We start from the raw sequence: 23619 nt of genomic DNA on the forward strand, positions 1-23619 counted from the left end.
TTTTCTACCACCAATGTCCCCATTATTCCCCCCCACTCCTGTCCCCATCCCAGTCCTCACTCTGCCTCTATGGCAGACAATTTCCCCAATACTCTCTCTCTGCTTTTGGGCATTATGTTTTGCCTAAATTTTTCCACCACCATTCAAGCCTGCCTGCCAGGGGTTGATACTAGATAATCTATTTTCCATTGCTCATTTTGAGTATCATGAGGCTGCTCACTTCTGGAATCTTAGATTGTAAATGGTTGGGTTTCAGAGACATCTCTGTTAGGCACTAACCCATTTGGGGATTCAGTTGGGTGTCTCTGGGCCAGGGCTGTTGGTACATGAAGATGGTGCCCAGAGGCACATTGTGGGAGTGACAGCCAGGTTGAGGAGGGGCGGGAAGCCAGGGAGGGACAGCCTGGTGCCTCTGCCACCATGCAGCTTGGCTGCTGTGTATCTTTAAGTAGTGTGGACTCAGCTTTTACTTTCGCTACTTGTTACCTGGGTAGTCCAAGATAGCTTCTAAACCTTTTAATGCATCTCATTTGCCCCTTAGTAAACAGGTAATAGCTATAGCTGTGACCATTCAGTGGTCAGGAGGAGCGAGTGTGTGAAACCAGCTTATCTGCGCCCAGCACCTGCAGAGTAGGCCCAGGAGTGAGGCTCACTGGTCCTCCAGGCCAGATGGCATAGAACCCAGAGTTCAGTAGGTGTCAGATCTGGATTTATCTTTTTTTTCATACTTTTCTGAGCTGAAAGGCAATTAAAGACTCCTAGTTTGTCACATGCCATCACCCTACTGATGTGTTTTTGCATCATTCTCCTCGCTTTGAAGGAACATTACATTTCATTGGACCACATTTCCAAATCAGTAGTTCTCAGATCTAAAGACAACATTCCCAGGAGCCCAGAAGTATGGTGAATTCAGTGTTGTGACTTCAGGACTGTGTGGTTGGGACTGTGTAGGCCACATGGTGCCTGTGTTAGAATCCCTGGAAGACACAAAACTAGTTAATGATGGAGCATTAACTTCTCAGAGAGGGTTAATGACACCAAAGAATGCCTTGGGTTGAGGAAGGGCTGTGCTTGGGAGAAGTTCCCAGCCCAGGGCCGAGCTCCCGGTCTCCCTTGAGAAGGGGTGGCCAGGCCCAGTGTGAGCGCAGGAGGGAGGACAGTCTCCTAGTTTAGGCAGGAGCTAGTTTGTCGCTGCCTGTCTGGGTTGTGGCAAGTTGTCTTGCACTGGGAATGTGAGTACGATGCCTCCTGTAGGGCAGATGAGCAGCCGTGGGTGCGGCATGCACTCCCTGACGAGGGGCTGAGCTGGGGGAGATGGTCTGAGATGAGAGGGGAGCAGCCCCAGGAGCTGGAGGGCTGCTCTGGACCAACGAGACCTGCAGTGAAGACAGCACACTGACTTTCAGGCCGAAGCGGGATAGTCTCAGGGGCCTCCTGTGAAGACTCCATCAGACAGTTTGCCTGAGTGATGAGGCTCGTCCCTCGTTCTCTGGCACTGAAACACATGGCTCTGAGAATCCACAGTGTATTTGTTTGTTCATATCTGGTATCCTTAGAGTGTAAGTTAAATTGTTAACTCATGTCTCTGTTGAAGAAACACACCAAACCTCCCAGCTGTTCACGTTCAGTACTTATGGACTTTAGCTTCACAGCAGAGAGGCAAAAAACCCCATTTCCTAAGTTATTTGGGCAGCTGCTTGATACTCACTTGTCTCAGAATGGTTTTTGTCATTCATTTGTAACTGAAAGGGGAGTGTGGAAATGAGAAGGTGAATGCGGGCTTCAGTGGAGGCAAGAGAGCCAAGGTTTCAAGTGAAGTCCAGAATGGGGGACACATGCTGTGTACCCTGCAGTGTTGGTTTTTATAGTTTCTTTCCTTCACATTGTCCTCACTTTGGACTTTCTAGGTTGGTTGTATGCTGCTTCTAGGGTGCTATTGGGGGAAAAAGCTTTGGACTTTTGGTAGTCTTTGTCCATATTTTTTTCCCACAGTCTTTAGTTTCTGCTGGGACTTCTCAGGAAGGAGGGCCCAGCCTTCTGGGATGTTGCTGGCAGCCTTCATTTCTCCATCTCAGTGGGTGTAGGGCTGGCATCTGAGAAGCTGATTTAACCCACATTTTCAGGGCACCCCAGTCTACCAACCTGCTCTAGGTTTTCATTTGCATTTGCCTGATCACATTTGATGCTGAGGACTTTTTCACATAGTTGTCATTAGTATCTTTTGTAAGTCTATTTATGTATTTTGCTGATCAAAACTTAACTTGTTAATTTTCTTATTGTTGTAATTTCACAGGCCTTTTTTATATTCTGGATAGCTCTCTATTATCAGATGTGATTTGCAAATATTTTCTCCTAATTTGAGATTTGTTTTACAATCTTAGCAATTCCAGAACAAGAGCTTTTAGTCTTTTATCAGTCGTATTTTACCAGCTTGTCAGTCTTATTCTTTGATGGTTCTGATATTAATAATGAAGTAGGCAGGTAGACTGGGAGCCCCTAGCATCATATTTCAAGGTGTGCATTTAAGCAGTTATAGTGGTGGCAGCCTCAGAAGCATGAGTGCTTGAAATCATTAAAAGCAAAAATGAAGGCTGTTAGCATTGACCCAGAAGAAGCTCCAGTAGAACAAGAGGCTGTGGAAGAAGTCCATCACAAGTTCTGAGCTCGTCTCCTTGACAACACTCTAGCAGAGACTTACTTGTAGAGAAAGTCCAAACAGGGTGCAGTTTTGGGGGAAAACCCTGTAAAACAAACTGCAAATACAAGCAGCTTGCATTTCTCATTTTTTAAAAAATATTTTTTGAAGCTTATGATATTTTATTTTATTTTTAATTTTTATTTTATCACCACGTGGAAAGTTACAAAGTTCTCAGGTTTATGTCTCAGTTATACAATATTCAAACACCATCCCTTTACCAGTGCCCATATTCCACCACCAAAATCCCCAGTATACCCCCGCCCCCGCCCCCCCCCCCCCCCACCCCCAACTGTATAACTGATGAATTTCACTTCATTTTCTCTTTACCTTGATTACGTTCCATATTTCAACACAAAACTCACTATTATTGTGGGAGTTTCCCCCAAAAAAAGACAGCCCTACTAAGGAAGCATTTGATAATTAGTTTTCCATTAAAAGATTGTATGTTCTCAGTTTTTAGAAAAGGTCGTGTGGCTGCGGGGTTCGGATGTGTCCCAGTCCCGCATCCCAGAGCCGTGTTAGTTGCTGCTCAGTGTTGCCAGGGATCCATCTGGAGAAGGTGTGGTGGCTTCACCTCCTCCGTCCAGATCCCCGCTGTTGCTGGCCCCGATTCAGGTTCAGAGCATTGTTGCATTTCCCATCTTGAGATTCACCTTCTCAGCTTGGGATGTCTACTCTCAGCCCTTGTGCCTCTGGAGAAGCCTGTACTCTCCTCCCTCCCTCCCTCCCTCCCTCCCTCCCTCCCTCCCTCCCTCCCTCCCTCCCTCCCTCCCTCCCTCCCTCCCTCTGTCCCTTCATTTCTCTCTCTCACCCCCCCACATAGTCCTCTCATATTTCCTGAATAAAGATCTTTTCCTCCAACATTCAGCTTCTTCCTGAAATTATTTTTTGCAAGAGTAGACAGTGGAACTGGGAACCTGAGTGGAGGTCAGAACTGACTTTCTTTTCTTCATGAAAAGCAGTTCCTCTCGCCAGACTAAGGCACAGGTTGCTAAGAACTGGGATGGTGAGGACCAGTTCCCACACCATGAAGTTCCAGTAGACCTGTAGGTGCAATGTGATGACTGCCTGATCAGCATCGGACTGATAGATGCCAGTGTAGGTACTTGTGCTCATGGCAGACGTTACCAGTCTGACCCTCTCCAGGAAGTTCCCCAGGAGACGGAAGTGAGCCAATATGAAGTTTCTCTCTCTCACCTCTCCCACCTTCTTTTTCCATACTCTGTGTCTCACTCTCACTCCCCACTGACATTATTTGAAAGACTATTTGACTTACCTCCATTAGTATCCTGAGTATTCTTTATCTAAGCCAGACCAGATTTTCTCCTAGAACATTTATAGTTTGTGGTTTATATTTATATTTATGATCCCCTGTGAATTAATTATCTATAAGGTGATATGTAAGGTGTGAAGACCAATTTATTTCTTTACCTATGAAAATCTAATTATAATAGCATGATTGATTACAGACCATAATTCCTTCATTGACTTTGCGTGTTTGTTAAAAACTTTCTAATTTGTGTGGAACTATCGTATACTGATCTGTGCATTGGTATAGCAATATTTACCAATACTACTTTATCTTAATCACTGTAATTTAATATTAAGTCTTGAAATTAGATAGTAAAGCATCTGTACTTGCTAACTTTGAAATAATTTTAACTATTCCAGTGTCTTTGACTTTTCATAGATCTTTTGTATATATTATATGCATATGTAATATGTATATATTATACACACATATTTTTCAGTCACACCTGGATGTACTCAGGGCTTATTCCTGGGTCTGTGTTCAGGGACTTCTGATGGGACTCAGGAACCATTTGCAGTGCCAGGGTTGAACATTAGTTGACCTTGTTCAGGGCAAGCACCTTATCTGCTATAGTGTCTCTCTGATCCCTGTTTTACTTCCATTTTATCAATTTGTGTTATCATCCTTTTGTAGTTTTCAGCATACAGATACTTAATGTAGTAAGATTTATGCCTAAGTAGTTATTTTTATGCTGTGTACATGGTATTTAAACAAATTAATAATTGCTTCGGTATTAAGAATATTTTCTTTGTATTGAAATGATTGACCTCTATCCTGCACCTTTTTGAACAAAGGGATTTTAAAAATAATCTTCAGAATTTCTTATGTAGGCATTCATATGTTATATGAATAGACAGTTTCATTTATTTCTTTTTTATTCTGCACTGTTTCTGTATCTTTTTCTTGTTTTATTACATTGGCTGGGCCTTCCTGTATGATGTGCTGAGAGATTATTATTTCTTAATTCATACTCAGGGGGGAAGTTTTCAGTTGCCTTGAAGTTGATCGATATTTATTGTGTTCTCACCCCAAACTAGTTGATTTTTCTAGGGTATTTTTCCTTCTAACTGTTGATTTTCCTTTATAATTTTAATAAATTAAAATTAATCTGTTGGTAATGACATTACCAAATTGTGGTTTTTCTCATAAAAATTTTATTTCTTCCTTTTTGAAGGCTATTTTTCCCCCTGGCTATAGATTTAATATGCCACACATTATCTTCTGTCTTACTAAACTTTTCTTGCAAGTCCCACCTCCATATTTGTGTGTTTATATGTGACCCGTCCACCCTAACTTTAGTGTTTCCTTTGTCCTGTGTTTTCAGTAAATTAGATACAAGAGGGCTTATGTATCCTATGTGTGTCCCATGTACTTCTTGGTTATATAATTTGATAACTTTAATTTATTACAGAACATCCCCAGCCATTACATAATTAATTTTTATCTTTTGCTCCATTATGTGATCTTTCTAATTCTGAAATTCATGTTGTCCATATTTAAATAATTTCATATTTTCTTTTGGGGTGGGTGTTTGGATCACATTCAGTGATGCTCAGGGGTTACTCCTGACTCTGCCTGGAAGTGCTCAGGGAACCATATAGGATGCCTGTGATAGAACACGGGCTGGCCAAGTACAAAGCAAATGCCCTACCCACTGTACTATCAACTCTAGTCCTGATAATTTGATATTTTTAATAGGAGTCTTGGAATGCTTTTCTTCTTGCATTTTGTTTTTTCATTTTGAGTTTAGCTGCCAGTGACTTAAGTCCATTGTCCTTTTCTCCTCTCCACTGTGTTGGATCTATAATGAGTCAAAGCATGTTTGTTACCTTTTCACTTTTAGTATTCTCTTATCTATTTTCTTATAGTTTGAAGTTTTCTGTTGAAATTATTCATACGACATGACATGTTGCACACAGTTTTTCTCTTTAGAACCTTTAACACATGAGTCATCATTATTTTAAATTCTGAATCAGATCATGACACCATCTGAATCATATCTGAATCTGGTTTTGAGGATCCCTTAATTCTCTTGAGTATATGCTTTCTTGCATACCTTGCAAATTTTTGGTTTTGAAAGTCAGAGGTCTTGAGAAGGACAGTAAGTGCTGCTGGAAAGTCTCTGTGTCAGGGACACCTTTTCTTCTGTGTTTTGGAGATCTGAATTAATCTAGGTAGAAGTTGGGCGAGGTGTGAAGCCTGCCCTTGCTTCAGCCACTTCTGGTGCACTGTGGTTTCCAGTTCTTGTATCAGTGCTTTGTGTTTAATGAGAAATACTGGCCAGAGGAGGCAGGTGTGGAATATTATTAACCTACCTTTGAGCTGGCTTATTAGAGGTCTTCAGCTGAGAAGACGGTGCAGTGGTGGTACGCATGGCATTGTGACCCGCATTGCTCTGAGGTAGCACACAGGTTTCTCATTAGATTCAAATATCTGCTACTTTCCTACTTTCTACACCCAAAATGATTTTCAGTAGATTAAAAGAAAATTGAAGCTGGGTAGGAGGGACATGGCCTTTTCAGATCAGCACTGGCAGGCCTTGCACGTACTTTATTTATTGTGGGCTATGACCTTCCTAGGAAGCAGAAAGCGAAGGACTAGCCAGACTTGTGTATCAGCTGGCGACCACTCCCCCAACACCAGTTGCAGAGAAGTTGGCCCACACCCAGATGCTCAGTTCTTCAGTGACGTCTGATCCTATTAATTGAAGGTTTATGATTCTTAGCTTCAGAAGGTTCCTTTTTAAATTTTAACGAGGAAGAATTGCAGTTTTAGTAGTTTAGAGGCTCTGATTAAATACATACTTGTTGATGGGGTATGAGTACTCAAAATCTCCTCTCCCTCTGTCTCTCTGTCTCTGTCTCGTCTATCTCTCTCTCTCTGAGGCACAGAATGTAACTTTGTTCTAGACTAACTTTTCAGGATGTAACTTGGAAGATAGAGACAGTATCTCCTTCTGGAATAAAGGTAAGGGTTATGATTTGCTCCCTCTGGGATCTGGCTAAAATGAGTTTGCTTAGTCAGTTGTGAAAGATTTGTGTTTTGGTGCATACTGTGACCACCTGTGACCAACACCCATTTGTTCAAAACCCTCCACCCACTGCCAGTAAATCTATTTTCCCCCCAACCCCCTTTTCAAACTGTCATTCTCAGGCCTTTAAGCTAGCGTCCAAGATTTATTATCGATCTAAAACTTATCCCCTTAATTTCTTTCTCCAACAAGTAATGGAGGATGGAGGGACAGAAGTTTGGACCAGAGGTGACATAGAGACATGGGTGGTGGTGGTATACAGCAACTTTGTATATTATCCCATAAACTAAAATACCATTTTAACTCTATTACCTGAGCTATAATAGCACTGTAGCACTGTCGTCCCATTGTTCATCGATTTGCTTGAGCGGGCACCATAATGTCTCCATTGTGAGACTTGTTACCGTTTTTGGCATATCAAATATGCCATGAGTAGCTTGCCAGGCTTTCTAAGAGGGAAGGATGAATCAAACCCGGGTGGGCCGCATGCAAAGCAAACTCCCTACCCGCTGTGCTGTTGCTCCAGTCAGAACTATAATAAAAGTTTAAAGTATATCAATGAAAGATTTGTGTTGCTAAGTTGTAACACCAGCCCTGGATATAGATACCTGGATGCCTTTGAAGCACCTGCATCAGCTTGGGGTCAGGAAACTGCTATGAACTTGAAGTTCATGTCCTGTGTTCTAATGAACTAATGACCCAAGAGACTCCTATATACTGTGAGCATCTGCAAAACAGGAGGACATTAGCTCCTTTACAAATAGGACACCTACTGTAAGACACGTTGTAATCAGACTGACAAAGTCCAATAGATAGAGACAGAATATTGAGAGCAGCAAAGTCAAAGAAGGAATTTACATATAATGAATTTTCCATAAGATTCACAGAGAATCTATCAAATGACATAATGTGGTTCAGAAGAGAACGGGGAATAGTTAAAAAAATAAGGAAGAAACAAACAAAAGTTGTTAAATAAACACCAAGAATTCTTAATCCAGCTAGATTACCATTCGGATTTGAAAGAATGATGCAAAATTTCATGACAAGCAACAGCCTCAGAAGTTCATAGCCTTGAAATCAACTTTACAAGAAGCATTAAAGAGACTTTATTTTTTAAAAAATTTTATTTATTTATTTTGCTTTTTTGGGTCATTCCTGGCGATGCTCAGGGGTCACTCCTTGCTCTGCACTCAGGAATTACTCCTGGCGGTGCTCAGAGGACCATATGGGATGGTGGGAATTGAACCCGGGTCGGCAGCAGCATGCAAGGCAAATGCCCTACCCGCTGTGCTATTGCTCCAGCCCCATAAGGGACTTCTTTAAAAGACAGGACATCTCCACAAATACTCATGATTTCTACAACATCATTATCATCATCATCATCCCGTTGATCTTCGATTTTCTCGAGCTGTCTCAGTATTGTCTCCATTTGTCCTAGCCCTGAGATTTTAGCAGCCTCTCTTTACTCGTCCTTCCCAACGGTGTCACATTGGACGCTCTTTCAGGGTCAGGGGAATGAGACCCATCATTGTTACTGGTTTTGGCATATGAATACACCACGGGGAACTTGTCAGGCTTTCCCATGTGGGCAGGAAATTCTCAGTAGCTTGCCGTGTTCTCTGAGAGGGAAAACTAGGCAATAAGATGTCTTTGCGGCCTTGCGCTTCTGGGAACCTGGTTTTATAGTCCTTGGATGTTGGCTGTTGATGGGATTACAGTTTCTGGGATTTCTACAACACAATGATGATAAATGCCTCCACCTAAATAATTTCACTTAAATTCAATGGTTTGAATTTACTGAGCAAGAGTGGCAGGATCAGAAAAATGAACCCAGATTTCTGCTGCTTACAAAAGACACATTTTAACTGTCAGGGTAAATACAGGTTCAAAGTCAAATGCTAGAAAACAATATTACAGGCAAATAATTTCCTCAAAAAGGCAGGGGTGGCTATACTTATATCAGGCAACATAGACTTCAGATTTAAAATGGCTATAAGGGACAGGGATGACCATTTCATAATAATCAAGGGACTCACACTTCTAAACATATATGCACCTAATGATTGTCTATCCAAATATTTAAAACAACTGATAAGAGACACTAAGAAACTCATTGGCTACAACACAATAGGAACAGGGGACTTGAACACTCCTCTATTCAACTGGATAGATCAATGAGGCAAAAACAATAGGAAAAGGTGGCCTGGAGGAAAAATGGAAGAGATAGGCCTAGCAGACATACATAGGGTTTGCCATCCACCCAGTAGTTCAGTACACATTCTCCAAGTTAAACCACTTCCTGCTTCACAAAACTTATTACCATAAAATTATGAAGATAGAAATCATGTCAACTTTCCTTTCAATACATGATTCTTTGAAAATGGAGCTTTGAAAATAGAATAATCCTTAACTGAAAAGGGGGAGTAACTAGGGAGCTGGAGCAATAGCACAGTAGGTAGGGCATTTGCCTTGCATGAGGCCGACCTGGATTCGATTCCCAGCATTCCATATGGTTTCCGAGCACCTCCAGGAATAATTCCTGAGTGCATGAGCCAGGAGTAACCCCTGTGCATCACCGGGTGTGACTCAAAAAGGAAAAAGAAAGGGGGGGAGTAACTCAAACAACCGGAAATTAAACAACTCTCTACTATACAATCAGTGGGTCAAAGAGGAAATCAGAGATTAAATCAAAATTATCCTGGAAACAAACAAGAATGAACATACAGGCTACTAGAACATATTGGTCATAAGAAAAAGTGGCATTAGGGCAGAAGTTCGCAGCAGTATAAGCATTCAGGAATGCAAGGAGGGTCCAAATAAATAAGCTATCAGCACAATTTAAGCAGCTAAGAAAAGAAAAAGGGAATACAAGCAAATAGAAGGAATAAAATAATAAAACTTAGAGCAGAAATTAGTGAACTGGAAACAATTCAGAAGATTAACACAATGAAAAGTATAAAGAAGATTGATAAATCATTGGCAGTACTCACAAAAAAATTAGAGATAACTCTCATAAATAAATCAGAAATGAAAGAGGAGACACACAGCAGATACAACAGAAGTGCAAATGATCTTCAGAATTTTTATGAAAAGCTTTATGCCACAAAATTGGAGAACCTAGAGGAAATGTCAAATGTTTTGACTTCCATGATTTTCCGAAACTGAATCAAGAGGAAAAGAGCACTTGGACAGACCTATTACTATTGAAGAAGTTGAAACAGTAATCAAAAGCAAAAGAAAACCCTATTCCCAGATATGTTTCCTAGAAAGTTCTTCTCGATCTTTAATGAAGACCTACTCCCACTCCTTTTAAGACTCTAACAGAAATTTGATGAAACAAGAACCCTCTCAAAGAGTGTGTGTGAAGTAAACATTACAGTGATATTAGAAGCATACAGAGAGACAGAGACACCACCAAAAAAAAAAAAATTAAAAGGAAAACTATAGATCTGTAGATCTAAATCCTGGATGTATATAGCAGCAAAAACCCTCAACAAAATATTAACAAACTGAATACAACAATACATCAGAAAGGTTATATGCCACTGTCAAGGAGGATTTATCCTGGGGATACAAGGATGGTGTAATATTTGCAAGTCAATGTAGTACATCATATCAATATAAAGAATTATAAAAACCATATTATCATATGAATCATTTCAGTAGACTCAAAGAAATATTTGACCAAGGTCTAACACATTTATGATACAAACTCAATAAAATGGGGACAGAAGAACTTTCCTCAATATAGTTAAAACAATGACCATGTATTAAGATCATGTATTAAGAAAGACTAAGTAAGGACCACTCTGAAGAAAGAAGCTGCTTGTTTCCTTTTCTTTTCTTTTTTAAATATAAATGTGGGAGTTAAATCCAACTCAGGCCCTTGATATTTCATTTTTAAAAAATAAAACTTTCTTTTCTTTTTTTTTGATGGTAAAAATGGCCCATTTATTTATTTTATTGAATCACTGTGAGATACAGTTACAAAGCTTTCATGTTTGAGATTCAGTCATACACTGATCAAACACCCATCCCTCCACCAGTGCACACTTTCAACCACCAGTGTCCCAGTATATGTCTCCCCCTATCCCAGTCCTCACCCTGCCTCTATGGCAAACAATTTCCCCAATACTCTCTCTACTTTTGGGCATTATGTTTTGCTCGAATTTTCCCACCACCATTCAAGCCTGCCTGCCAGGGGCAGACGCTAGATCATTTATTTTCCATTGCTCATTTTGAATATCATGAGAGCTTGTGCAACCACAAAAGCGGCTACGTGCTTCTGGAATCCTAGATTGTAAGTGGTTGGGTTCCAGAGACATTTCTGTAGGTCACTAATCCATTTTTGGATTCAGCTGGGGGTCTCTGGACCAGGGCACTAAGATGGCACCCGGAGACAGATTCTGGGAGTGACAGCAAGGGTACCGGGTGTTCGGGGAGCCAGGGAGGAACAGCCTCGGTCCTCTGCTGCAATGCAGCCTGAAGACTTAGTCCTGGAACCTGCATTCCTGGGCCTTGCTTGTGGTAGCTCTTGGTCACTGGGATTCCATCTGGAGCAGGCAGGGAGAGCACACCTGCTCCATTTGGGGTGCCCCAGTGAAATTGACTCAGTATAGGGCCCGGAGAGATCTCCAGTGCTGTGGTATCTTCCAGGACTCGCTGCTGTGTCTCTGGGCCAGGGCTGTTGGTGTGCTAAGATGACGCCCCGAAAACTTTCTTTTCTTTTTTTTCTTTTCTCTCTCTCTTTCTTTCTCTCTCTCTCTTTCTTTCTCTCTCTCTTTCTTTCTTTCTTTCTTTCTTTCTTTCTTTCTTTCTTTCTTTCTTTCTTTCTTTCTTTCTTTCTTTCTTTCTTTCTTTCTTTCTTTCTTTCTTTCTTTCTTTCTTTCTTTCTTTCTTTCTTTCTTTCTTTCTTTCTTTCTTTCTTTCTTTCTTTCTTTCTTTCTTTCTTTCTTTCTTTCTCTTCCTTCCTTTTTTATTTTTAAAAAAATTTATTTTTTATTGAATCACTGTGAGATACAGTTACAAAGTTTTTATATTTGATCCACCACCAAACCACCCCCCCTCCCCCTCTGCCTGTGTGGCAGACAATTTCCACTTTACTCTTTCCTTACTTTGATTACATTCAATTTTCAACAGGAATCTCACTATCATTATTTGGAGGTTTTCCTCCAACAGTCAGATATGTTGGATGGCATACATTAGATTGTATGTTTTTATTTTTCATGAAAATGAAAAATGCAGCCGCGCGGTTTGGAGATGTCCCAGTCCCACATCCCGGAGTCGTGTTAGTAGAAGCTCAGTGTCGCCGGGGCTTCATCTGGGGAAGGCGTGCTGGCTGTACCTACTCTGTCTGGCTCCCCAATGTTGTTGGCCCAGTCTGGGGTCTGGAGCAATTTCCAGCTTGCGATGCTTACCGGAATGCCCGGATTCTTCACTGTTGATTGTGGCAAGATGGCGCCGAGGGTGGGTTGAGGGCGTGACTTCTGGCGGCCCGGGCGAATTGGAGACTGGGCTGGTACCACCCCACTCTAGTGCCCCCCCGCAGTTCTTCTTCTCTCTCATTTTCTTTCTTTCTTTCTTTCTTTCTTTCTTTCTTTCTTTCTTTCTTTCTTTCTTTCTTTCTTTCTTTCTTTCTTTCTTTCTTTCTTTCTTTCTTTCTTTCTTTTTCTCTTTCTTTCTTTCTTTCTTTCTTTCTTTCTTTCTTTCTTTCTTTCTTTCTTTTTCTCTCTTTCTTTCTTTCTTTCTTTCTTTCTTTCTTTCTTTCTTTCTTTCTTTCTTTCTTTCTTTCTTTCTTTCTTTCTTTCTTTCTTTCTTTCTTTCATTGAATCACCGTGAGAACAGTTACAAAGCTTTCCAGTCTAAGTCTTGGTCATAAAATGATCGAACACCCATCCCCTCACCAGTGCAAACCCTCCACCACCAAGAACCCCAGTATACCCTCCATCTTACCCCTCCCCCGCCTATGTGGCAGATGATTTCCACCTTACTCTCCCTCCACTTTGATCACATTGAATATTTCGACTAAAGATCCACCATTATTATTTGGAATTTTCCCCAACAATCAGACCTGCCGAAAAGGCATCATTAGATAATTTGTTTTCTATTGCTGATATGAAGAGAATTTTGGATTTCTGATATTTTAGTAATAATTCTGGAGGATTTCTGCCAGAAGCTGCTGGGTTCTGAGATTGGTCTGTGTGCCTCTGGTATCATGGCTATTCAGGAGCCAGGAGCCATTCATGGGCAGCAACTCGGGGCCTCGTTGGGGTGGGGAGAGGGGCCGGTTTCACCTTCTATCACGTGAGGCCCCATGTGTCACGTCACTGCAGCCTCATACCTGGCTGTCCAATAGGCTCTGAAAAGGTGGTGGCCACTGTGCCATTAGGGAGAAAAGGCTGAAGGGACAAACACCTTTCCCCACCCGGGGTGGCACGGTGCCATAGTTTAATGCTCAGTCCAGATGGATTTCTGCCAAAAGCTGCTGGGTTCCGAGATTGGTCTGTGTGCCTCTGGGATCATGGCCGTTCAGGAGCCAGGAGACGTTCGTGGGTAGCAACTGGGTGCCTCTTTGGGGTGGAGAGAGGGGCCAGTCCATCCCCCATCCCGGGAGGCCACATGTGTCACTGCTTTCTCTCTAGTTTTGGGCAGGGGCAGACGCTAGATCATATATTTTCCATTGCTCACTTTGTATGTCAGGAAATGTCGCTTTGGAGGAATAGTCCTGTAGCCATTTACCGGAGCCATGCTTGTAGAAGCTCATGGTCGCTGGGATTCCATCTGGAGAAGGACTTGCACTTGCTCCATCTGGGTTGTCCTGGAGATATCAGCTCAGTATGAGGCCTGGAGAATTCTCCAGTGTTGTGGTGCACGCTGGGTTTCTTCACTGCTGAGTGTGGCAAGATGGCGCCTGAAAACTTTATTTTCTTACAGTAAAAAGGTTTTATATATATATATATATGTATATATATATATATATATATATTTTGAGCCACATCCAGCTGTGCTCAGGGCTTTCCCTCGGCTCTTTGTTCAGGGATCACTCCTGGGGGCTTTGGAGACCACTTGGGGTACCAAAAATCGAACCCAGATCAGCTGCATGCAAGGCCAGAGCCTTACCCTCTGTACTATTGCTGACCCAAAACTAATTTAACTTTCAAGATTTTGTTATGATTTTCATTAAGATCACCTCTTGAACAACTGTGTGTGTTAATGTGAAAATGGACTTTCTGCTAGTGGGTTCTTGAGAATTGTATGAAAGATTTGCTTACAAAACTCAGAAGGTAAGAAGTTACAGTTTATTGTGCAGTGTAAGTTGGTGAGTGTGGTTCCCGCCCCATTGTCCAGACCTCTTCTTTCACTGGTATATGTCACTCATCCTGTCCCTTGATGCCTGGTCCAGTGTACGACTTCCTAACCCTGTCTCTTGCCATCTGCTTCCTCCAGTGTACAGTGACCTGATCTTTCCCCTGCACAGTTCTCTCTGCAGTGCACCTTTTCCTAGTTTGAAATCTTGTCTCCTCTCTCGTCCCTCCCTCCCTCCCTCCTTCCCTCCCCCCTTCCCTCCCTCCTTCCCTCCCTCCCTCCCTCCTTCCCTCCCTCCCTTCCTCCCTCCCTCCCTCCTTCCCTCCCTCTTTCCCCCTCCCTCTTCCTTCCTTCCTTCCTTCCTTCCTTCCTTCCTTCCTTCCTTCCTTCCTTCCTTCCTTCCTTCCTTCCTTCCTTCCTTCCTTCCTTCCTTCCTCCCTTCCTCCCTCCCTTCCTCCCTTCCTCCCTTCCTCCCTTCCTCCATTTCTCCCTTCCTTCCCACCCAGTAGTATACCCAGTGGTCCTCAGGGCTTATTCCCGGCTTTGCACTCAGGGATGACTCCTAGCAGAGCTCCCTGGGGACCACATGTGTACCAGGGATTGAACCTGGGTTGAGGCAAATGCCTTACCTGCTGTACTATCTCCCCTTCTTTTTTCTTTACATAGATTATAACTTTTTTCTCAAGCAAGGAAATGGGTTATATGTATTGCTTTATTTATAATTTTCCCCTTGTGAGCACTGTACCCAGAGTGGTCTGTGAGTCCTGATCACCTGGATTAATTGTGAAGAGAAACTGGTGGTATTTATCAGACAGATGGAAGCAAGAGGAACAGGAGAGTTATGAGCAACTGATAGTGATCAGGTATATTACTTGGATTTTCAAGTTGTGAACTAACTTCCTTCATTGTTATTGCAATAGAGAATTTTGACTCATCTTTCTTTCTGTGCATTGGCACCTACCCAAAAATGGGCTAAAAATACCTTCACTGCTGAAGACTTGTAATTTATTTATTTATTTTTGCTTTCAGGAAAGCAAATCAAAGATCATTTCATGATATTTTTATGCCCACAGATGTTGATTTTGTACAACAAAAGGCCTCTCTGAAATGCCTAGGGGCCAGGAGATGTCTCAGAGGTCTGGAGCATGTGCCTTGGATTTGATCCTTGGTGCCAGACAGCAGCCTGAGCTGGGCAGGGCCTGGCACCACGGCCCCAGTGAGCTGAGCATCACCCAGTCTGAAGGTTCCCGCAACCAGGTTGAGAATCTGGCGACTCCCCCACCCCTAATAATAAAACAAAATAAATTGATTCTTTAAAAAAAATGAGATAAGTGTCGCTTTCCCCATGAAAGTGCTTGGTTGGAAACTGTTGCTGCTTAGCTGGCTGGAGCTGCCCTTGCCAGGGAGGTGCCCAATACACTAAAGTTTTCTTATTTAGTCCCTATGAATGAATGTCAACATGTACCTTTTACTAAATACAAAGCTTGTAAATAATCAATTTTTAATTTTTTTATTATTTTTTTTAGCTTTTCTAAATCTTATTTTATTTTTTTTAATTTTATTTTTTTATTGAATCACCTTGTGGAAAGTTACAAAAGTTTCAGGTTTAAGTCTCAGTTATAACATGCTCAAACACCCATCTCTTCACCAGTGCACATATTCCACCACCAAGAATCACCGTATACCTCCCCTCTTCCCCCCACCTCCCCAGCCGCCCTAAATTTTATTTTTTTAATGCTTTTAAAAAAATTTATTTTATTGAATCACCATGTGGAAAGTTACAAAGTTCTCAGGTTATGTGTCAGGTATACAATATTCAAACAGTCATCCCTTCACCAGTGCCCATATTCTACCACCAAAAACCCCAGTATATCTCCTGCCCCCGCCCCCCCACCCCCAACTGCATAACTGATGAATTTCACTTCATTTTCTCTTTACCTTGATTACATTCCATATTTCAACACAAAACTCACTATTGTTGTTGGAGTTTTCCCCCAAGAAAGACAGCCCTACTACCTAGGAAGCATTTGATAGTTAGTTTTCCATTGCTTAGAATGAAGAGATATGTAGTCCCACTGCTCCAAGTACATAACTCTTTTTTTTCCTTTTCCCTTTTTTTTCTCATCCCCCTTCCCGCACCTCATAATATGGTGGACGCCACGCCGCGTTTCTTCCCGAAAATGGGAAACAACCAGGAAAAAGGGATATTTCCTCTTCTCGGCCGGAGTGGGGCTATGGCTTAGTTCACAGTCTAGAGAAAGGCTGCTACTTTGATTACCTTCAATATTGCAACAAAAAACTCACTGTTATTGTTTGGAGTTTCCCCCCAAAGTCAAACCTGCTAAAAAGGAACCGTTTGACATTGCTGACAATTAAGAAATGTTAAGTCGTGCGGCCACTGCAGTTTTGGAATTCTGTATAAAGTACATGGAAAATTCTGCCAGAAATTGCATAGCCCAGCTCACAGTCCCAGTGCATTGCTGTAAGAAGCTGCTTTGGGTGCCAAAATGGGTTAGAAGACCTCTGGAATCAAAGTCTTTAGGAGCAGAGGGTCCTTTTTAATGCTTTTTAATTGAGACACTGTGAGAACAGTTACTGGGCTTTCAGGAACAAGTCTCAGTCATATAATGATTAAACACCCATCCCTTCGGGGGGGCGCTCAGAACCAGCCCTGCTCCCTGCCCAAGTGAGACCCCGAACAGCTGCCCACAAACAGCTCCTCAGCTCCTGAACAGTCACGATCCCAGAGGCACACAAACCAATCTAGGAACATAGCGGCCGCTGGCAGAAATACCTCTGGGCTTAATTACTAAAATACCAGAATTCCAAAACCACGCGGCCGCTTTCACGGCCGTGCACATCATATGCTCTTTGTTATCAGCAATAAAAAACAAATGATCTAATGATGCCTTTTCGTCAGGTCAGATTGTTGGCGGGGGGTGGGGAAACTGCAAATAATAATCGTGGGTTTTCTGTCAAAAATTGAATGTAATCAAAGTAAAGAGAGAGTAAAGTGAAAATCATCTGCCACACAGGCAGGGTGGGGAGTGGGAGGGGGGTATGAAAGCTTTGTAACTGTTCTCATGGTGATTCAATAAACAACTAAACAAAAAAAAAATAAACACCCATCCCTTCACCAATGCACATGATCTACCACCAAGAACCCTAGAGAGACCCTCCCTCCCTCTTCCCCTCTGCCTGTGTGGCAGATGATTTTCAATTAACTCTCTCATTGCTATAAAAACATTCAATTTTTGACCAAAAACTCACTATCATTATTTGGAGTTTTCCCCCCAACAGTCAGACCTGTCAGAATGGCATCATTAGATCGTATGTTTTCTATTGTTGATAACAATGAGCATATGATGTTGCACGGTTGTGCAATTGGCCGCCCAGTTTTGGGATTCTGGTATTAAATCCAGAGGTATTTCTGCCAGCAGCTGCTGCATTCCGAGATTGGTTTGTGTGCCTCTGGGAACATGGCTGTTCAGGAGCGGAGGAGCTGTTCATAAAAGGCCGCTGGGGTCTCATTAGGGCAGGAAGCAGGACCAGTTCTGCCCCTCCCCCCATCGCGAGATTTTCCATGCGTCCCATCATTGCAAGCTCCTACCTCTCTGTCCAATTGGCACTAAACGGTGGTGGTTGCTATGCTGCCGAGAGGTGAAAAGGATGAGGGCAAAAACCCTTTCACTCCTGGGGCTGCACGGGACCGTATTTTAGTTCAAAGTTCAAGAGTGTAGTTGCCAGCAGCCTTTGGGTTTCTGTGCCTCTGGTATAATGGCTGCTCAGGGGTGGTGGAGTGGCTGCGCGGTTTGGAGAGATATCCCAGTCCCACAAACCAGAGCCGTGTTAATAGAAGCTCATTGTTGCCGGGACTCCATCTGGAGAAGGCAGGGACTCTGCACCTTCCCCGTCTGCGCCCCGGTGTTGTTGGCCTGGTCTGGGGTCCGGAGCATTCTCCGGCTTGCGGTGCCTCTGGCCCGGGTTCTTGCTGCTGACTGTTGCAGCAAAATGGCGCCGAGGGCGGGTTGAGGGTGTGACTTCTGGCAGCAGGGCCAGCTGGAGACTGGGCTAGCGCCACCCCATTCCAGTGCCCTCACGCATTTTGGAGAGATGTCCTAGTCCCACAAACCGGAGTCGTGTTAGTAGAAGCTCAGTGTTGTCGGGACTCCATCTGGAGAAGGTGGGGACTCTGCACCTTCTCTGTCTGGTGCCCTGGTGTTGTTGGCCCGGTCTGTGAATAATTAATTTTTTAAAAAAGAAAATTATAATTCACAGTTCCTATAATGCCATCATTCTGTTTTCCTTTAGAAAAGGAAATTGATAGAGAAAGTTTAAACTTGTTTTTGGTGGTGGGTGTGATAGTACAGTGGGGAGGGTATTTACCTTGCATAAGGCTGACCAGGGTTCGATCCCTGGCATCCCAGATGGTCCCCTGAGCACTGTCAGGAATGACCCCTGAGCATAGAGCCAGGAATAAGCCCTGAGCACTGCTGGGTATGTTCTGTCCTCCAAATAAACAAAACAAAACAAAACAAAACAAAACTTGTTTTAATCTCTTTGGTACTGCCCCAAATGAGTGACCTAGTAATAGCAGTTGGGGTGTTAGTTTGTGTCTTACATGTTCCCAAAGTTTTATTTTGCCAGCCCTGAGCCAGTGCCCTGACATTGCTGTGGTGCCTGAGAGGTGCTGGTCATGTGCATCAGCTCCCTCCTACGTCAAAAGATGCCAAGTACTAACAGCAAACAGTAGGCACTGCTTTAGTACTAACAAGCAAACAGTAGGTACTGCTTTGAAAATACCGAGTTTCAGCACGCAGTGTTGTAAGAATTTTTCTGGTCTCTTCATGCTTGGTGACTCTCTAGAAAGAACTGCTGAAAGACCCGTTGAAAGATTTGGGTAGATTCTCACCCGATCACTTTGCTGTGGTTCGGAGAGAGGAGGGCAGCTCAGTGGCAGGCTTCTCAGCTGGCACTTTGGCTGGCATTCATCCCTGCTTTTCCTCCTAACCCCTTTAGAGCAAAGAGAGTGATTGTAGCCTCTTAGCTTTGTAATCAACCCCGAGTGATGAAGGTCCTGATAAAGAGTGTTTCAGACTAAAGGTATCAACTCCCAAATGATTCTAAATTAGCTCAGCACTACACATGGAGGGGTATTCTAACCCTAGCCTTCAAATTAAATACAGATGGATTTCTGCCATCACCACCACCACCACCACCACCACCACCAACAACAACAACAACAACAAAATGCCAAGCAAATGTGCCATTAGAAAAAAACTTTACATGTTTGTGTCAGTCTTGGGTTTCCTCTGGTTTGAGTTTTCTTGCCACTTCGATAATCAGATGGATCTGAAGCATGGCGTAGAATTTCAGGGGAGAATCTGCATGACAGACTCACAATGAGGCTATTCACAGGACTCTTTTATAGCTTAAATAGTATCTGCATCATTCTAGTCTCTGGCTTTACTACAAGGCTCCAGTTAAACTTAACCCACCTTGTAGACTTAACTGATCCAGGAATTATTCAATGCAGCCAGCCTGCAACTGTAGCTCTTTTTCCTCATTGATAAGAGCATGTAACACAATGGGCTTTACAGTTCTTCAATGACACAATTTCCCCCCCCCCCCCGTCTTTGAGATGTGATGCTTATATGACCTTTTGTTTTTCGTAAGATTTCACATGACTTGATTATATTTTTAAAAGTTATGAAGAAACAATACTGACTCCCTATGCTTTGAGAAAAAGGAAAATCATGTAGGTGACATAAAAGGGGAATTCGGCCTATGATTATACAGCTGATTGCAGTGTCAGAAATTATAATAATTTGATTTTAAATTTACTTGTACGGTATTTCCTTTATTTTTGAAGGTCGATTATTCCTTTGACACTGTATTTCCACTCTGCCCACACACTTTCAGTTACCTGCTGGTGTCTGTACAGTTTTTACCACTTTGGGTCTAATAGGCTGAACAGAGCATACTGGGTTTGCCTCTGAGCAGTAGCTGTGGGAAGGCAGAGGAGGGAGCCTAGACTTAGGGTGAAGAGACCCTCAGGAATGTGTTTGGCATGGCACACACTTTGATTTATGCTTCAGAACAGAGGACCTTAAACTTTAGGAGGGCCGAATGTCATCAGAATGCATGATTAGTAGACAGATACCTGACACGTGAACCTTGAACCGTGCAAGACTGTAGGTTTGGGTTGAGGGCCTGGGAATTTGCTCTTTTAACAAGCAACCTTGATGCTAATGGTTCCTGGGCCATTGTGAGAGTCATATTGTGGATCCACCAGGGAATGCTGGGAGTTCCACATCCCCTGCTGCCTCGGTCATCCAGGACTCCCAGATAGGAGTGACTTGTGGCAGATTTGATGGCAAGAGGGGAAGGAGTCCTCTTGTATTTCTAGCACGGGGGTACCTCAGTCTCCTTCTGTCCCACTTTTCTCTTCAGCAGGACGGTGTCCAGTGTGTCTGCCCTAGTGCCTTATCCATGGGCCAGCTGGGGTGTCTGAGAGTGTCACCTCATTCTGCTGCCTCTGTGGGTATATTTGCAATTTTGGGGCATGTTAATGGCAGTGGGCTGGAGTGATAAGCACAACAGGTAGGGTGTTTGCCTTGCACGTGGCTGACCCGGGTTCGATTCCTCCTTCCCTCTTGAAGAGCCCGGCAAGATACCTAGAGTATCCTGCCCGCACAGCAGAGCCTGGCAATTTGATGGTGTATTTGATATGCTAAAAACAGTAACAACAAGTCTCACAATGGAGACATTACTGGTGCCGGGTCGAGCAAATTGATGAGCAATGGGATGACAGTGACAGTGACAGTTAATGGCAGTGTTTCATCAGATTCACTTTCCTATCCTCCTCCCTCACTCCTATGAAATTAATTTTATTTTGCTTTTCTTTTTTGTTGGGTGGGGGCTGGGCCACACCTGGCTGCACCCTGGTGGTGCTGTGGGGGACCATATGGGGTAATGAGGATCAAACCTGAGTCAGCCATGTGTAAAGACAAATGCCCTAGTCATTTATACTGTTGCTTTGGCCCATAATTAATTTTAAATATTTTAGAAACACCAGTCCCTTTTTTTCTGGTTTTGGAGCCATATCCCGAGGTGCTCAGGGCTTAGTCTTGGCTCTTTGTTTAGGTATTATTCCTGACAGGGTTTGGGACACCACATATGGTACTGGGGATTGAGCCCAGGTCGGCTGCATACAAGGCAAGAGCCCTTTCAATTTTATTATCCCTTCAGCCCCCAAACATGGATCTTTTTCAAAGGGATTTACAACTAGAAATGAACCTTCAAGAATTGTCTTGGGAATTATGGTTGCAACATACTTGTTCATTTCACACAGGGTTTTCCTTGAAGATAAGTTGATGTGGTGGTCAGAGGAAGCTGAGGAAGTGGTGCCACAGCTGAGGATGTTTTAGTACTATGGCACTTTGCCTCAAGTGTCCCAGTCATAGAATCCACCCTGCAGTATAGCAGGCAGGTGGGATTCATGAGTTTGCTGGCAGAGAATTAGAAACTACAGCTCCTGTCTATGCACCGCCCGATTACCTAGGTTTCAAAGCTACCTGGGGTAGCTTTTTGTTTAAGGTTTATTATAATCAGGTCATTTTCAGGATGAATGGAGCTTGAGCACAGAGGTCACAAGTATTAATTTGTGTGTGTGCATGTCATTCTCAGGAATGTGTTCCTGAAAATCTGGAACTGAAGAAGAAGATCTTTGCACAGTTGGATCGGATTGTAGATGACAGAGTCGTCATAAGCAGCTCCAGCTCCTGTCTCCTTCCCTCCAAGTTATTTTCTGGCTTGGTGCATGTGAAGCAATGTCTTGTGGCTCATCCTGTGAGTATGTGGACCTGGGAAATGGGTTGTTTCTGACTCTGCTTTCATAAGCAGTGCCTGTCAGCACACCCAATCCATGTCAGCTGTACCTTGACTAATCTAGTATTCTTAACTGCTTTGTTAAGGTATAATTTACAAACCACACAGCTTAACAATGTGAACTGCCCAATTCAGTGTTTTTTTTTAGCTCAATCAGAGAGCTGTACATATGAGCATTGGGTGTGTTGGGGAGGGGGAACCCCATATCCAGGGATACTTGGGCATTACTCCCAGTGGTACACAGGAGACCATGTGGTACCAAGATGGAATCTTTGGACTCAGCCCTCTGAGCTGGCTCTCCACTGGCCAGTACAAGAATTTTATCGAGAAGTTCTTGGATTGTAGCTGCACACAATAGGATCATATGAGCACTACTTTCAATTTTAAACAGACTAAAAACAATTTCCTCGGAGAAGAAGCACTTCCTTCTTGTGCCGCAAGTTTGTGCTGTGAAATGTAGGGAACACAGTTCACAGTAGGATCTGTTGGGTTGAGTATGACCTCTGGACCCCGCATAAGGCCCCGATTCACTTTCTCATTGTGCGTTTGCTTGCTGGCCCACTTTGAGTCCTTTGCCTAACCTTCAGGGCGTGGCTGGAAAGTGCCTAGTATCCTGGAAGCCAGACAAGTAGTCCCTAAAAATCCCACAACTATCTGTAGAGCCCCGCATGGGTCCCCTGAAGCCATCAGGCCACAGCACACACTCGGCACGTCCCACATGCCGCTTCCCTCTGTGCTGTCATCTAGGCTTTGCCTGAACAGGAAAGAGGATAAAGGGAACCAAAACCTTCCTACCTTTGAAATACTTAGATGCACAGATCATCAGCAGTTGCAAAAGTTGTGTCTCCTCCTCCCAGAATTTCATCACCAGCCACTGAGTTTCAGCCTCACATGTTTGTTCTCTTGGGTACTTTTTCTGGTGCGGGGATTGGACTTTGGTGAATTCCAGCCCTGGCACTAATGGGGACATGGGCTGTCTGTGGCAGAGATTCAGAGGGGGTTGCAGAGTGAGTTTCAAGAATGAAAACCTGCGAAGTCCTCAGGCTCCGGGAAAAGGAGCATTCACCCACCAGATCTCCAGCCCTGGCATCCCTCCACTGGGGTGTTTTGTACTGTCTCCTTTCTCCTGGGGACTGGGGCTTAGGGATTATGACCGACTGCAGCTGAGATTGGAGAGATTTACTGTTAGGATCTGTGGCAGTGATCACTGAAAGCAACACTACTTTCTTGCTTGCTTGCTTGCTTTCTCCACCTTTTTAATTTTTGTTAAAGTGCTGTGATTTACAAAGTTAATTTTTAGTTGAGTTTTAGATATACAATATTGCAGCATCCTACCACCAGTGTTGACTTCCCTCCACCAATGTTCCCCAATGTTCCCAAGTG

At 43.2% G+C, this 23619-nt stretch overlaps 1 protein-coding gene across 2 annotated transcripts in view; it reads left to right on the top strand.

Annotated features, from left to right (window-relative positions):
• Positions 1-23619, top strand: part of CRYL1 (crystallin lambda 1) — a 127131-nt gene that overhangs the window by 63606 nt on the left and 39906 nt on the right. For both annotated transcript variants that reach the window (XM_055140983.1, XM_004604626.2), the window contains exon 4: positions 22036-22197. In XM_055140983.1, the coding sequence (XP_054996958.1) occupies positions 22036-22197 (162 nt within the window). The remainder of the gene's footprint in view (positions 1-22035; positions 22198-23619) is intronic.

This window comes from Sorex araneus, chromosome 1, assembly GCF_027595985.1.
Source record: "Sorex araneus isolate mSorAra2 chromosome 1, mSorAra2.pri, whole genome shotgun sequence".
Classification (NCBI taxonomy): Eukaryota; Metazoa; Chordata; class Mammalia; order Eulipotyphla; family Soricidae; genus Sorex; species Sorex araneus.